General features: G+C 53.3%; 1 protein-coding gene across 3 annotated transcripts in view; it reads left to right on the top strand.

The window, feature by feature from the left end:
• Positions 1–15,713, top strand: part of SLX9 (SLX9 ribosome biogenesis factor) — a 41,701-nt gene that overhangs the window by 17,872 nt on the left and 8,116 nt on the right. For all 3 annotated transcript variants that reach the window (XM_070597900.1, XM_070597898.1, XM_070597899.1), the window contains one exon: positions 8,220–8,288. In XM_070597900.1, coding sequence (XP_070454001.1) covers positions 8,220–8,288 — 69 coding nt within the window. The remainder of the gene's footprint in view (positions 1–8,219; positions 8,289–15,713) is intronic.

Consider the following 15,713-nt stretch of genomic DNA (forward strand, 5'->3'; position numbering starts at 1 on the left):
GCTGGTCTGTTTGTCCTGGGCGACACGTGCTTCAGGTATTCCTTCTTCCATCTGGGCGGGTGGTCAGGAGACAGCCGCAGAGCCACCTGTTGGGTCACTTCCCACCCACTGCTTCCTCGCTGGCAGCCTGCAGCTCTCTGTGATCAGCTCTCCTCTATAAGAAGCGATGCCAGGGACTCTGTGAGTTCATCCTTTCAGGGCCCTGAGTGCAGAGTGCAGCCTTAGCAGGGGACAAGGAGGCTCATGGTGACCCCCCTGCCGTGTCCTGGAGCTTGTGGCGGTATCGTGCTCATGGGCAGCATGGTGGAGTAAGAGTTTGTCGGATTAAAGGAGCTCGTTGGAGGTAAAGGCCCTGACAGTGCTCGGACGTGCTGCGGTAGAAGAACCACGGCCCTGGGTGTAGCAACACCACTTCCCTCTGCCAGCTGCCGTGGGGTTTTCGCGCTGTGATGAGATGTGGTCCCGGCTCACTCAGCTCGTGCAGACACTGTGTCTGGGCGCCATCCTGGGCAGAGGAGAGTCCAGCTTGGCTGCAGTGAGGTCCCCATGTCCTAGGGGCCATCCTTGCTGCAGCGGACATCTTCATGCGTGGGGTTGGGAAGTTCCTGGAGGCAGCGGGGCGGTGTCGCCATGTGGTGTGCTCAGCGGTGGGAGGAAGCGGATCCGCACGGCGCTGGAGCTGCTGCAGAATGGGGGGCGAGTGGGAGGGGCCCGGCTGTGGACGGAGCCCTTTCAGCCTGTCCTGTTTGAGCTCCTGGCTCCATGGGAGCTGAGCTGGCCATGGGTGAACGTCCCGAGTCCTGTGTCGCCCCTCACTGCGCCTCCTCACAGCGGCACCTTTGGCAGAGACTTGAAAGTTAGGGACCAGTCTCCCTCTCAAATTACTTTTGTAAGAAACAACTTCATAAGGAAGAGGCAGGAAGTGCGCATTGTGAAAAGACAAAAAAAAAGACGTTACAAATATAATGCCTGCTCGTGCCACCCAGAGACTGCTGTCCCCGTGGCCCTGTGGGGGATTTTGTGTCTGTGACCCCCATGTCCACAGACCGTGCTGCTGGCTGACCTCATTAGAGCTGACCCCACCCCATTCAGGAAGCAGCCAGTGGGTTCCTCGGCTGAGCTTGCCTCGTGCCCTTTGTCCAGGCGGGGTCCCCACCTCACATGGACAGCCTGGTGAAGCCACCGGCCCCTGTCTGATGGAAGGTTCCCTGGGAATAGCCCTAGTTGTCTCCTGCGAAGCCCGGGGACTATCTTTGTTCTGTTCTCCACACGCTGACCAGGAGGCCTTCCTGGCCATGGGGAGAGGCCATGGGCCAGTGTGGAGGGACAGAGCATGTCCGCAGAGCTGCCTGCCATCGGGGGTGGTGATTTCTGGAATTTTCTGGAGTGTCACATCAGCAGAGTTGGTCCTGGTCACTGGTGGGTTCTCGAGTGCTCCTGCTTCATCACCAGACAGGATGGCCTGGGAGCCTTCCTTCTTCCTCGCCACTCCAGCACCTTCCTCCCAAGGCGGGACGCTGTCTTTACAGTGCTGACTCCAGCTGTGGTCTTTGGAGTGGGCTGGACATGTGGTGTGGTGAGGCCCTGGGGTCATTCTCCTGGGGTGCTGCTTCTCGGTGCATCTGTGTCATGTGCTTGGAGGTGGCGGGGCGGGGAGATGCCATCGGAGCGTGTGGGTCGCTGTTTCTAAACTCGGCTCTCTGGACTCGGTGGTGGGAGCTATTTTAGGTTCTTGGCGTGTTCCAGCTGCCTGCAGAGCCTGGCAGGCAGCATCCCGCCAAGGCCATGTGCTGTCGCTCTCGCCATCACTCATGTCATCAGCAGCTGGGGCCAGAGGGCAGCCAGGGTTTTCAGGTAGAAACTTAGGGGTGGAGGAGGGGCTGGAGGCCCATGGGCCTCTGTGCATGCCCCGTGGTTCCACCTTGCTGTGCTGGACAGAAAGCCCATGGGTCCGGCAGTGCCTCCCTCCAGGCACCGGCCCGCTGCTGTTTCCCAAAGCCCCCCTCAAGCCACTCAGGCAGAATCTGTGAGGTTGGGGACCTCCTGGTGTACGCTGGATGATTGGTGCTCCCATCCCAACCCCTCCCGGGGGGCACTGTTCTGTAAACGTGGTCTGACAGCCGAGCCTGATGAGACCTTCACTCCCCTGTCTGCTCACCCTGCGGGCTCAGGGCTGGTCACGTTCAGAGAGAGTCTGTGCTGACCATTGGGTACAGAGCCCTGAGCAGGGCTCATCCTCGTACCAAGTTAATTATGGACAGGAGGGGACACCCGCAGAGCACATGGTGGACACACTGTGGGGAGTGGCTGTCAGATCACCTCGCTGGTCACCCTCTTGCTCTCCAGGCAGATGTTGAGGCTCCCCAGCCCTTGCCAGAGGGACGCTGCCCTCTGGCACTTCTGAAGCTCCGACTGTGGTGGTTTCTGCCTCCTATGGAATTGGTGTCCACAGTCCTCCTTCCCTGAGAGAGGAGCCTTTGAGGATGAGCCGTTTGCCTCCATCCTCGGAACCAGTGGAGGTGGGAACGTGCCTTTGCTCCTTGGTGTGGTGCTCACTGTCCCCTGACGCCTCGTTATTTGGAGGGCCCCTGCCTGGTGCCTCCCGATGATAACCTGGAGAAGGCAATGGAGCTGAGCCGGGTTGGTGGAGGCAGGAAGGGGAGCCTGGGGGAGCAGAAAGGAGTTACTCCCGTCATGCTGGGGGGCCCAGGCGCCGGCAGGACAGTCTGCCAAGAGGGGAGCACCCCTCCCCTCCTATCTGCCCGTGGGTGCTGCTCACTCTCTCCTGTTGGTCTCTTGGGGCTGGTGCGGCCACTCTGTTGTCCTGGGGCCACCTTTGAATGGGGCCGCAGAGCTGGTACCACAGGTTGCCCCATCAGCCTTCCCCAGGTCTGAAAACTGCACAGGTGGCCAAGCAACCATGGGTCTGTGTGTCAGAAGTCAGTCCTGAGGGTTTGGAATCTGTCCTTTGGATGTACACAATGGTTTGGGGCATTCAAGAGTTCCTCATGGGAGAGATTTTTCATCAACAAAAAGGGTGCTTTAGCAATAAAACTTGGTGGGTGTGTTTTAGAAAATATGTTGATGTGGCTCTTTGGTTAATAATCTTACCAGTTTTCTTCCAGGACATTGTCTCTGATTAGGGCAACTCATTCCCAATTTTTTTCTTTCTTTTTTTTTTTTTAACTAAATGGCCACTTAGTTACAAAGGTGCAGTGTAAATAATGAAGAAAATTTGGAAGACAGAGAAAAACGAAGGGCACAAAATCCCCCCAGCTGCACCCTCTGTAGGTGACCACCTGTTCCAGCTGTGCCCCTCGTGGGCCGTGCGGGCTGCCTGTGTTCAGCCGCTTCTCCGACTGCCTGATGCTTGGCCCGTCCTTTCTCCTGTGGGGTGTCCTCTGGAGCTCGCCCTCGATGGCTCTGAGGGAAGCTGGGCCCGTCCTCTGCCCTGTGGGGTGTCCCCTGGGGCTCGCCCTCGATGGCTCTGAAGGAAGCTGCACTTCCTTGAGCTGATGCCTGCACTGCTGCCTCCTTGTTGAGAAGCTGGGGATGCGGTGTGAGGCGGTGTCGGGGCAGCCTTCCCTCTGCCATCCGCCGTCTCCCGGGCTCTCTCCCTGCACACGAGGCATGCCCTGGCCCCTTGCCTCCCCCACTCTTGGGGATGGTTGCTCGTCAGCACACGGCGACCTTGTTCCTTTTCAAGGCCGCTGCTGTCTGATGGGGCCAGTGCTGCAGGGCAGGTGCGTGTCCAACATCTTTGTGAATACGAGTAAATGCGTTTGCAGTCAAAACTGTAGAGGTGAAATTGCTGAGTCAAATGTGCGGACGTTTAAAACATCAATGAATTTCACCAAATCGCCTTCTAAAGACACTGCCCAATGGGAGCTCCTGCTCAGCGGGCGAGAGGCTGCCTCTGCTCCGTGCCAACACGGACAGGCCCAGGTCTCTGCTGGCAGCAAGGGTGGACAGCAGGGTTTGGTTTGTAAAGTGTGCTCTTCCTTAGAAGGAGGTTCCCTCAGCCACGTTCTCTGTAAGCTGCCTATCTCTGCCCTTTACCTGTTTGCCTTTTGGCCTACTTGTCTTTTCTTATTGGTTTGGAAGAACTATTTATATAGGAAGGAAGCTGCCTGTTCTGTTGTCTGCAGATGTCTCTCCCCTCATTGGTAGTGCTTTTGAATATGTTCACATAATTTTCCCCTATAGATGTTTTTAATCTGCTTAGTCAAATTTCTGTTTTCTTTGTGTTTTATAACTCTTTTGTGTGTTTTTTATAGTGCTTTTATGGCTTTATTTTTTATTTACACATTTAATCCTCCAGGACCCTATTTTGACATACAGAGGGAGGTGAATGATTCTCGCTTTGTCACCCTGGGCCTGAGAGCTCCCCGAATTCTAGGGCCTACAGGACCTCCCACCAGCGGTTCCAGGCAGCGTCTGCGGGACGTAAGCTTCCAAACCCTCGCTGTCTCCCGGGGACGGTGCGTCAGGTTCCTGTTTTCGGGTGCCGTGGGCATGGCTGCGGAGCCAAGGTCCCCAGGGTGGAGCAGGGAGGTCCCTGACCCACATGCTCAGCCTGCTATTTGTTCAGATGCAGTGCAGTTACAATTTGGGCTGGTCTCCACTGGTTGTAGACTTTTTAAAAAATTATTTCAAAATTGTAGAAAGTTGCAGGAGTAGTAGTGTAGAGAAAACTTCTTCCTGAGCCTTTGAGGCTGAGTTGGTGACATGTGTCTTGTTGTCAGGAGGCTTCTGTGTGAGGCTCCCCTCCTCACTCCTCACTTCTCCTGTTGGACATGGGGGTCAGCCCCTCCCCTTCCCTGGCCCCCATTGCTCAGGCTCATGCCCCAAGCAGATGCCTCCTCACCCAACTCCAGCCCTTACACACCATAGTGGGCGCCGTCCTCATCCCATTCATGGTTAGACACTGCACTGGGCCACATGGACATCTCACCCCCCGCCCCACTCTTCCAAAGCCTCTGACACCTGCAGAGAGCTGCACAGATGCCCTCCTTGCCGTGTACCCAGATGCCCCTTCCCCTCGTGCCTGGCCTGCCGCCTGGGTACAGTGGTGGGGTGCAGTGCTGGGTGCATGGAGGGGGATCTGGAGGAACAACCTTGTTCCTGGGTGCTGTGCTGAGTCCTGAGCCCTGCCGTGTGGCCCCATCTGTTCACCTTCTCGCACGCCTGCCCCCTTCCTGAGCAGCACACTGTCAGCCAGGGGTGACTCCGGAAGGTCGCAGCGCCTCCCCTTTCTGGTGGGGGAGTGAGAGGTCAGGGCGAGTGAGGAGGAAATGAGGTCAGCTCCAGGTGCGTTGGGAAGCCTCAACCCGAAGCCAAAACATCTAGGATCTTACCCTGGGAAAAGGGAGGGAATTCCCGTGGGAGTCACGGGTTACAGGGTTTACACAACAGGCTCGTCACCTTTCTCTTGACAGAACTGTTTCTGCCTGGTTTCCCTTAGATGCCGTGGGTCTGTTGTAACAGCCAAGTACAGAAGGATCGGGAGGTGCACATCTCGTGTGGATGTGCTCTGGGTGAAGCACGTCCTAGGCTTGGGCCATGTTATCTCTGGGGAAACCAGTTAAGCCAAGGAACTGGGGCCAGCCCAGGGTCCACTCTGTTTTTAGAGCAAACTCGAGGCAGAGACACTGTCAGCAGCCCTGTGCGTTCCCGCATGCCACAGCCCTGACGTGGGGCGGATGTGTGCCTCCAGAACAGGCTGCGCCCACCAGCCTGGCAGTGGCCCGTCCGCCCCCCGGCCAGATTCACCCATTGCAGTTCTCCATAAGGCGCCCCTCTTCCCCTGGTTGGAAGAATTCCAAAGGGGCCATAGCAGTCTCAGGATTTGTATCGTAAATTTATGGATCACACCAAAAGTTACGCTGCTCTCCGCCCCACCCGTTTACTGAGGAAGCGGAGAGTCTGGGGCTCAGTACCTAGTGAGAGGTCTCTCCTTCTGCAGATCTCTCACTGCCCAGGGCGTGGTCCCCATGTCCTGCCTCGGCACCGTGGGGCAGCAGGGCGCTGGCTGCTCCAGCCCATCCTTAGAGAAGGGAGGACCTGGAGAAGGGGAGTCCAGCACCACCTGACACACCAGCTGGCGCTGCCCCAGCCTCCTTGGGGCCACACGACGGCTTCTGCCAACACAGGGCATTTGTCCAGCTGGGAGTCAGCACCCAGTTGGTGTGGGGCAGGGCCAAGTGATGTCAGTGGCGCATGTGGCTCACGCCCTGGGCAGTGGGCACCATGCTGCAACTCAGTGGTCCTCCTGCCCAGAGTATACCCTTGCGGGTAGGGGTCCTCTATCTTGCTCCCCACCCCCTCTGCCTGCCGTGGAGGAGATGGTAGCCCTGGGATCAGCAACACAGCCCTGGGGAGCTCTGCGTCCTGCGGCCAGGCCGTGTATGTTTTCTGGGCTCTCTAAGGAGCTATACCTGTGTCCACACCTTGGTTCATAGTTTGTTTTGGGGAATAAACCTCCAAATCCCATGTCTCCAGTACCCCTCCAGTGGCCTGGTCCCAGGAGTGCTGGTGAAGCTTCAGTGGGGCCCAGCCCGAGGCCACTGTGCCACAGAGGCCTGATTGCTGTGGGTGCAGTTGCCACACTCCTTTCTAGTCCTGGGCCACAGCAGTTCCCGGTGACAGGTTGTGGCCCCCTTTGAGCTTTAGTTTTCCCATCTGTAAAATGGGCCTGTTCGTAGGTCGCTGACAGAAATGTGCCTGGTGCTCCTGAAGGTCCACAGGTGTCTTCAGGGGGTTAGCGAAGGGAAGGAGTTTTAGACACACCCTCTTCCTTTGTAGGTGATTGGCGACAGGCCCCTGGCGCCTGGTAACTTGCGACGCTGGCTCTGCACTTGCTCGTGGGCAGTGGGCAGGTGCAGTTCACAGTGGCCTGCTTCCACTGCGGGCGAGGCCCTGCCTGGGTGGTGGCAGGAAGCACGGCGCTCTGCGTTATTCATGAGAAGATGGCATGTTGGTGGGCTGGGGCTGCTGTAGCGAATACCACAGACGGGGCGGCTTCAGCAGCAGCCTTTTATTTCTCACTGTCTGGGGGCCGGGAGACCACGAACCAGGTGAGGGCAGGGCTGGGTGCTCCTGAGGCCTCCCGCCATGTAGACGCTGTCTTCTCCGTGTGTCCTTACGTGGCTGTTCCTCTGCGTGTGTGTCCTGCTCTCTTCTCATAAGGGTACCAGTCAGATTGGATTAGCGTCCATCCTAGCGACCTCGTTTTACCTTATCACCTCGTTAAAGACCCATCTGCAGGTCCTGCTGCAGTCTGAGGGGCTGGGCTTAGGGCTTCAGCATATGGATTTGGGGGGATATAGTTTAGTCCATAACCATGGGGATGTGCAGACACACCATGGGAGGCGGGGCCGTGGATCCGAGCCAGGTGAAATCACTGTGAAATTAGACAAGCCAACAGCACAGGCACTGGGGGGAGCAGCGTGGGCTCTAGAGGGTCAGCGGGGTGGGCTGTGTTCTGATGATGTAGGTGTCCTGGGGGACAAAGGAGAAGGGACGTGTTACACTCTGTCCTGATGCTGGATGAGCAAGGCTGGGGACACGTCCCCACACTGGCCAGTGAGAGTGGACAGATGCTCCCAGAGAAGGCCTGTCTGAAGAGAGGGGGATTTTCTTAGTACCTTGGTAGATTCAGTGACAAGATGTGGAACTTCCTCTTGCTTAACCTGGACTCCACTGAGACCCCTCATCTTTGGGCAGCGCCTGTCAGGGATCATCAGCCTCAGCTTTAGGGGCCTGGGTCCCGGGCTCAGCAGAAAGGGGTCCTCGGCGCCATGGGGCTTCCTCTCTCTGAGTCCTCTGGCATTCTCTGGGCTGCGTGGTTATGCTGCAGCCCATCCCGAGGGTCGTCCTGGGGTTGGGGTGCGAGGGCCTGTTGGTAAAGGCCTCCCTGGGCGTCCTGGGGCAGCCCCGTGGGGAGTGCCAGGCCGTGGCCTCGGAGGGACATCAGTGCTTAGGGAGCCTCCTGACTTTGTGCCGACGAGCCCCTGCAAGGAGCCCACTGCTCTGTCCTCCCATGGAGACTGTGAGAGGCCAGCCTGGCCATCGCACCAGGCACAGCCCCACTGCTGCGGGCAGCATGGTGCCGTCAGAACCTGCCCCAGCCCTGGCCTGGGCTCAGTGGGCTGGGAGCCCTGGGCCCTTGTCCTCTGGGGGCAGGAGCGCTCCACTCACCGTGTGTTCTCTGTCCTCAGGCACGGAGGCGAAGGCTGTCCTGCCCAAGAAGGAGAAACTGAAGCTGAGACGGGAGCGGTGGCTGCAGAGTAAGTCCATGCCTGGGCTCCCGGGCGGCGCTGCCGGCTCCCCCACAGTCGGGACGGCACAGGCTTCGGGGAGCCGTGCTCGAGGTCTGGCTTGGAACCCCTTCTGAAGCCAGCCGTAGCCGATGGGTGGTCTGGGGCCATGGGGGCCCTGTGAGATGGCCTGTGCTGTGACAAGCAGATGGCTCCCGGGGCAGGTGGCCTTGTCACCTGGTACGAGGGTCTGCAAAGCCTTGACTTAGTCCTTCCTAAGAAATTGGTCTCAAGAAGCTGCTGCACTCAGCTCCTTGTGTGTAAAAACACTTCTGCTTTTGGTCCCACGATGAAATTTATAATTACAAAAGCAACACGTGCATGTTGTGTTTTACGATACAGAACTATCTGAAGTCGTAGACGAGAACACCTTTCCCTTAGGCATGTGTCCTTGCAGATGTTTCTGCAGGCGTGCGACCGTGCAGGGTGTCTGGGCAGCAGCAGTTCCCAGTGTGGCCCGAGGGCCCCCGGGGTCCTTCTGCCTTTTCAGGGGTCAGCGGGCACTTGCTTTCCAAGTACCTGTCTGTGAGGGTGGATTTTCTTCTTGTGTTTCCAGCCGAATGTCTCACAACAGGTCGAATGCCGCTCTACCCACCAGTTTTGTTTTGGAAAATATAGTTATTTTTCATGGTGCTGAATATTTGCTGTTTTTCTAAAGATAGATTTTAGATGGTTTTGTAATTCTTTTTCTTTCTTTTCTTTTTTTTAAAGATTTTATTTTTTCCTTTTTCTCCCCAAAGCCCCCCGGTACATAGTTGTATATTCTTCGTTGTGGGTCCTTCTAGTTGTGGCATGTGGGACACTGCCTCAGCGTGGTTTGATGAGCAGTGCCATGACCACGCCCAGGATTCGAACTGACGAAACACTGGGCTGCCTGCAGTGGAGCGCGCGAACTTAACCACTCAGCCAGCCCCCTGTAATTTTTTTCTTAATGTTATCTTCTTAGTGTGATTCTCTGACTTTTTAAATTAACTTGGAATGTTTTCTTCTTTATGTTTTCAGACAGTTAAAATATGATTTGCATTATTTTTTCCTTGAAGGTTTTTTTTTTGAGAAAGATTGGCCCTGAGCTAACATCTGCTGCCAATCCTCCTCTTTTTGCTGAGGGAGACTGGCCCTGAGCTAACATCCATGCCCATCTTCCTCTACTTTATATGTGGGACGCCTCCCACAGCATGGCTTGCCAGGTGGTGCCGTGTCTGTACCGGGGATCTGAACCTGGGAACCCCAGGCCGCTGAAGCAGAACGTGCAAACTTAACTGCTGTGCCACCAGGCCGGCCGCACCTTGAAGGTTTTAAAGAAAATACGTTTTTAGTTTTTTAGAGAAGTTCGTCACTTTCTTCCACGAGTAGTAATTTTGTGTTTTCTGTGACTTTCGAATATTTAAGGAGATAATTTGTTCGTCCATTTTGTTTTTCACAGTCCCTAGCATGGAGTTGTACAAAATATTCTTCGTAAAGTGGATTTGGAAAAGCTAATAAGACCGTGACCTCTGGGACCCTGAACATTTCTGGGCCACAATTCTTTGGTGCATTTAAGTTTTCTTCCATGGTGATTGGTCTTTTTTACTACTTGAGTTTATCTTGGCCACTCGTATTTCTCCTTGAACTCATCTAAGCTAATCAGATCTGAGCCTCCAGTAGCAAAGGCTGGTTGGTTGCTCATGTTGCTGACTGTCCCGAGTGTCCTTGGTAGGGTGTCGGCCCCTCTGTAATTCCTCACGTTGCTGACTGTCCCGAGCGTCCTTGGTAGGGTGTCGGCCCTTCTGTAATTCCTCACGTTGCTGACTGTCCCGAGCGTCCTTGGTAGGGTGTTGGCCCTTCTGTAATTCCTCACATTGCTGACTGCCCCGAGCGTCCTTGGTAGGGTGTCGGCCCCTCTGTAATTCCTCACGTTGCTGACTGTCCCGAGCGTCCTTGGTAGGGTGTCGGCCCCTCTGTAATTCCTCACGTTGCTGACTGTCCCGAGCGTCCTTGGTAGGGTGTTGGCCCTTCTGTAATTCCTCACATTGCTGACTGCCCCGAGCGTCCTTGGTAGGGTGTCGGCCCCTCTGTAATTCCTCACGTTGCTGACTGTCCCGAGCGTCCTTGGTAGGGTGTCGGCCCCTCTGTAATTCCTCACGTTGCTGACTGTCCCGAGCGTCCTTGGTAGGGTGTTGGCCCTTCTGTAATTCCTCACATTGCTGACTGCCCCGAGCGTCCTTGGTAGGGTGTCGGCCCCTCTGTAATTCCTCACGTTGCTGACTGTCCCGAGCGTCCTTGGTAGGGTGTCAGCCCTTCTGTAATTCCTCACGTTGCTGACTGTCCCCAGCGTCCTTGGTAGGGTGTCGGCCCCTCTGTAATTCCTCACGTTGCTGACTGTCCCGAGCGTCCCTCGTGGGGTGTCGGCCCTTCTGTAATTCCTGATTAGCTTTGTCTCTTCCATTCCAAGAGTTAATCCTTGTATTTACTCATCAATTCTACTCTTTTGTTTTCTAAATTATTAGTTTCTCTTTTATTTATAGCACGTTCTTGCTTTCTTTAGGCCTGAGTTACTTAGCTAATTTATTTTTATGTGTTTTGTTTAGGAATGAAGGGCTGTAAATTAGCCTCTGAGTGTGGCCTTGGCTACATCTCCCAAGTAATTAAATGTTACTTCATCTTTTATTATGGAAACTTTCACACAGAAAAGTCGCAGGTATTTGGCAGTGAATAACTTCCACCCACCATGTGGATTTCAGTGGACACTTTACTTCTTCATCACCTGTCTGTTCATCTGTCCATTCCTGTCTTACATCCCTCTCCCAGCCCATGTTTTATCTATGCATTCCACAGTTGCAGACATCAGTACCCTTTCTCCCAAGTAATTCTGCTCAAGTTCAATGTTTATTTATGATTCTTTTTTATTTTTATTTTGAGGTAAAATTTGCATATAATAAAATGTAAGTCTTAAGTGTGCCATTCAGTGATTTGTGACAAGTGCATACAGCTGTGCAACCAAAATCCCTTTCAAGATAGAGACATCACCATCACCCAGGACTCCTCAGAGCCCCACCCTCGACGACCCCACAGGCAACCAGTGTCTGATCTGATTTGGGTCGTAGTTTTGGTGTACTGCTCTGGATGTCATATAAATGGAGCCATGCAGGATGTGCCCTTTCTGTGTCTGGAATCTTCTGCTCAGCATGTTGTTTCTGAGATTCCCCCACGCTGCCTAGAGCCGTAGTCTGCTCTTTTGTTACTGAGAAGCATTTCTTCATATGAACATTTACGGTTTGGTCCCCACCTTTCTTTTGGTGGACACCTCGTCATTTTTCTGTTTTTAGCAACTATGAATAAGGCTGCTATGAACATTCTTTACAAGTCTTTTTGTGGACATATGTTTTCCTTTCTCTTGGGTAAATTCTTGGGAATGGAACGCTGGGTCATAGGGTAGGTGTATGTTTAGTTTTATAAGCAACTGCCAGACGTTTCTCTGCAGTGGGTGTACATTTACACTCCCACCAGCAACGCAGGAGAGTTCTGGTTGCGCCACAGCTTTGCCAGCGTGTGGTGGCGTCTGTCTCTTTAGTCCCAACTGATGTGCTGGGCGAAGTGGTAGCTCGTTGTGGTGTTAACTCTTATTGCCACAAACGGGCATTTTCATGTGCTCACTGCTCATCTGTGCATCATCCTCAGTTGAGTGTCTGTTTCACGAGGCTCTTTGCCTTTTTATTGTTGCGCTCCAAGAATTCTTATGTCTTAGAGACCAGTCCTTGGTCAAGTGTATGTTTTGCAAATAATTTTCACCCAGACCGTGACTTGCCTATTCTTTTTTTTTCCCTTTTTGATGAGTGGAAGTTTGATTTTGAGGAGTCTAAGTTATCTTTTTTCTTATATGATTATTATGTGTATGGGTGTGTGTGTGTAGGTCTTGTTTAAGAAAACTGCCCAATCCCAAGTCATGGAGATGCTATCCTATTCTTCTAAAAACATTATACTTTTGGCTTTTATATTTAGGTTTTTGATCCATCCTTTCAGTTAACATTTGTCTATGGTGTGAGGTAGTGATTAAGGTTCTTCTTTTTTTATCAATATGGGTATTCAGTTGTACCAGCACTGTTAGTTATAAAGACTTTTCTTTCCTCATTCAATGGTTTTGGTGTCTGTGAACAATTGGATGGCTCCTAAGCATGGTTGTGTTTGGGGGCCTCCTCTGTTGGTTGGTCTATTTCTTGTACCTTAGCGAGTCCTGGGCTGTCTTGATTGCTCAGTTTTAGAGTAAGTCTCAGAGTCAGATCAGGGAAGTCCTCCATCCTGGTTCTCCTCTTTTAAGATTTCTGTGGACATTCCAGGTCCTCAGCGTTTCCATATATATTTTACAGCAGGCTTGTCAACTTGTTAAAAACCACCACCACTACCAAAAACCTAATGGGATGATGACTGGCATTGCTTTGAATCTATAGATCCATTTCAGGAGAATTGAATTTTAACAATATTGAATCTTCAAATCCATGAACATGGTATATCTCTCCATTTATTTTGAGTTTCTTTAATTTCTGTTATCAGTGTTGTGTAGTTTTCAGAGTAGAGGTCTTACATGGTTTTTTCTGAGAAGCTAATTGCTAACTGCAGTGTAGTTTTTGAAACTATTATAAATGGAATTCTCAAAAACTTCATTTTCTATTTTTCTGCTAGTATATAAAAGCATAGTTTTTTTTAATACTGTATTCTTTGACCTTGCTAAAATCATGTGTTAGTTCTCATAGTTTTTCCATAGATTCCTTAGAATTTTCTACATAATTATCATGCCACTTAAAATAGAGACAGTTTTACATCTTCCTTTCTAAACTTCGTGTTTCCGCGTCTTCTCATCCTGCTGCATTGGCTGGAGCCTTTGTAGTGTTGACAAACTACCTCCCTAGGCCACCATGGTACACAGAGCAGGTTACCTTCTTGTGTCTCTGTTTCAGGCTCTATTTATAAGGACTGTCCTGTCAGTTTTTATAGATTAGCACATGTGGGCAGGGAGGTGAGGAGGGGATGGCAGGACGCTTCCCTTGATGCCCATCTTCTGTTGTGGGACGTGGGTGGACCTCCAGGGGGCTGGTGCTGGCCCTCTTGAGCACCACATAGAAACAGCTTTCCGCCCATGAAACTTTCCCATGCATGTTCAGCATCCATATGGCCAGTTGAAGTTGGTTTTAGAGGCCTAATTTGCATATCAAATGCTTTCTTGGTTGCCCCTCAAGCTAGTTTTAAATTAAATGGTTTAGGATGAAGGAGTGTCAGTCTTTGGCACCCTCCTGAGCTGAGCCTAGGAGGGCGGGGGGGGGGGGGGGGGGTGGGTGGGGGGTGTGTGGGTGGAGGGCAGAGTGGGAGGGCAGGACGAGGCCTCACTGCCCCGGCCAGGCCTCCTAGGTGCTCCCTGACTGTCTTTGCTTCAGAACTTGCTGCTCTGGATGACAAAGTTGATAGAAGGACCTCTTTATGTCCCCCTTTGCTCACGAATAGGTGGGTCCTTGGGGGACAAACATCAGTGTGTGGGTCAGTCTGGTCCCAGCAGCCTCAGAAGGGTTTACCTGGAGAGAAGTTAATGAAGGGGGCTATTTATGGACTAGGTACAGAGATGTAGAGGGAGCCAGCAAGGTGGGGAAGAGGCCCAGGGACTCGGGGAACCAGTACCAGCCCTGCCTAGAGGGGCAAAGGGAGGAGCTGTCCCCAGAAGAGGGCTCAGCTAGGAGGGCATGGGGCAGGGGCAGGGCCGGTGAGTGGCTGTCCTCTCCCTCCTGCCTCCCTCCACTGCTGCCTCTGCAGAGGGAGGAGGCAGTCACGTCGCCCTTACGCCCTGGTGCCGAGCCCGCCCTTACGCCCTTACGTGCTGAGAGCTGCCAGCCTTTGTAAAGCCGCGGTGCCGAGCCCGTGGGCCTGTGACTGACACCCCTTAAGTTCACTGCTCTCGCCGTCTTTGTCGCCCCCACCCATGGGCTGGAGTGAAAGGGCATCCAAATCTGAGGACAAAGTAAATAAATAGTCAGTCATCAAACTGTTCGGGTAATACAGACAAAGCTGAAGACCCCATTCACTGCCAGACTCGCGTCTGGTTCTCGGCTCAGGACTAACGACTGGTTGGTTGTGTAAGAGTAAACTTACAGACCTTTCTCTTTTTCACCTATGCGTGCACACGTGCTGGGGTGTGGGGCTTTAGACATGTGTAGAGTGTGTGTGTGTGTGTGTGTGTGTGTATTTTCCCCCGTGTGCCTTCTGCATCCAGTAAGTGCTCAGGCTTTGCCCATTGGTGCCCGTGGCTCTGTCCTCTGCTCCTTGCACACACGCAGCTCCTGCCCCGGGGCCTCTGTCCCTGCCAGTTCTCCTGCTGGAGTGCCCTCCCCAAGGGGCCTCCACCCACTCACTATGCCTTGGCTCCACTTCCAGGCCATCCACCTGCCCTGGTGGTCACGTGGCTTCGGCCAGTGGGTCCCGGAGTGCCGGGTGAAGGTGGGCACATGCTCCACCTCACTGCCTTCACCCCGTTGTTCTCCCGTGTCCGAGCATCCCCCGCCCCGCCCCGCTCCCCGGTCCAGTATTGCTAGACTTTAAAATCGGCCCATCTGGTGGGGGAAGATGGTAGTCACTGTCATCATTTTCTTTCCCTTGGTTTCTAGGGAAGTTGAGCAGCTCTCACTGCATTTTTTGGCCATTGATTCCTCTTTGTTTTGTTTGTCCGTTTTAATTCTTACGTAATTAGTTTTAGGAATGGTGGGGGGTGGGGGAGGGATCCCCCTTTCTCCCAGAAGGACGGCTGGTTAGTTGAAGCGTGCTCTCACATTCCCGCCTCCCGGTGAGGCCCCCTCCCGTGTCCGTCTGTCTTTTTGCACTCTGTTTTAGCTTCTCTTTCATAGTTTGCTTCATCGTCCAATAGGCCAGCTCTGTTGTTGCTTGTCCTTTTCCAAACACGTTGTGGCTGTTCCCACGCCTTTAGTCTTTTTAAAAAAAATGACGATTTGGGATTAGCTTCACAGGCTCAGTTAGGTATCCTGTTGAGGTTTGATTGAGGCTGCTCAGGTTTGTGGGCTGACTGGGGAGAGCTGTGTGTCCTCGGGGTGCCCCTGCTCATCCCCGCCCCTCCCTCCCTGCGCGTTGAGCCGCCAGTGGGGGTTGCATGAGGTCTCAGTCGTCCCTTTCTTGTTCTGACTTTATGATTGTGTGCGCCCAATGTTTTACCATGAAATGGGATCTTTGTTACAGGCTTCTGTAGGTAATCTCTGTCAAATTGAGGAAGTTCCTTCTCTTCATGGTTTCATTGTATTTTTTATCATGTGTGGACAGTGAATTCTATCAGATTCTTTTCATCACTTCTTGTGGTAACTGTGGCCTTTCCCTTTTAAGCAGCCACCGCAATGCAGCACGTGGCAGGGGTCCTCATGTCGAACCATC

This window comes from Equus przewalskii, chromosome 27 (genome assembly GCF_037783145.1).
Source record: "Equus przewalskii isolate Varuska chromosome 27, EquPr2, whole genome shotgun sequence".
NCBI classification, from domain to species: Eukaryota; Metazoa; Chordata; class Mammalia; order Perissodactyla; family Equidae; genus Equus; species Equus przewalskii.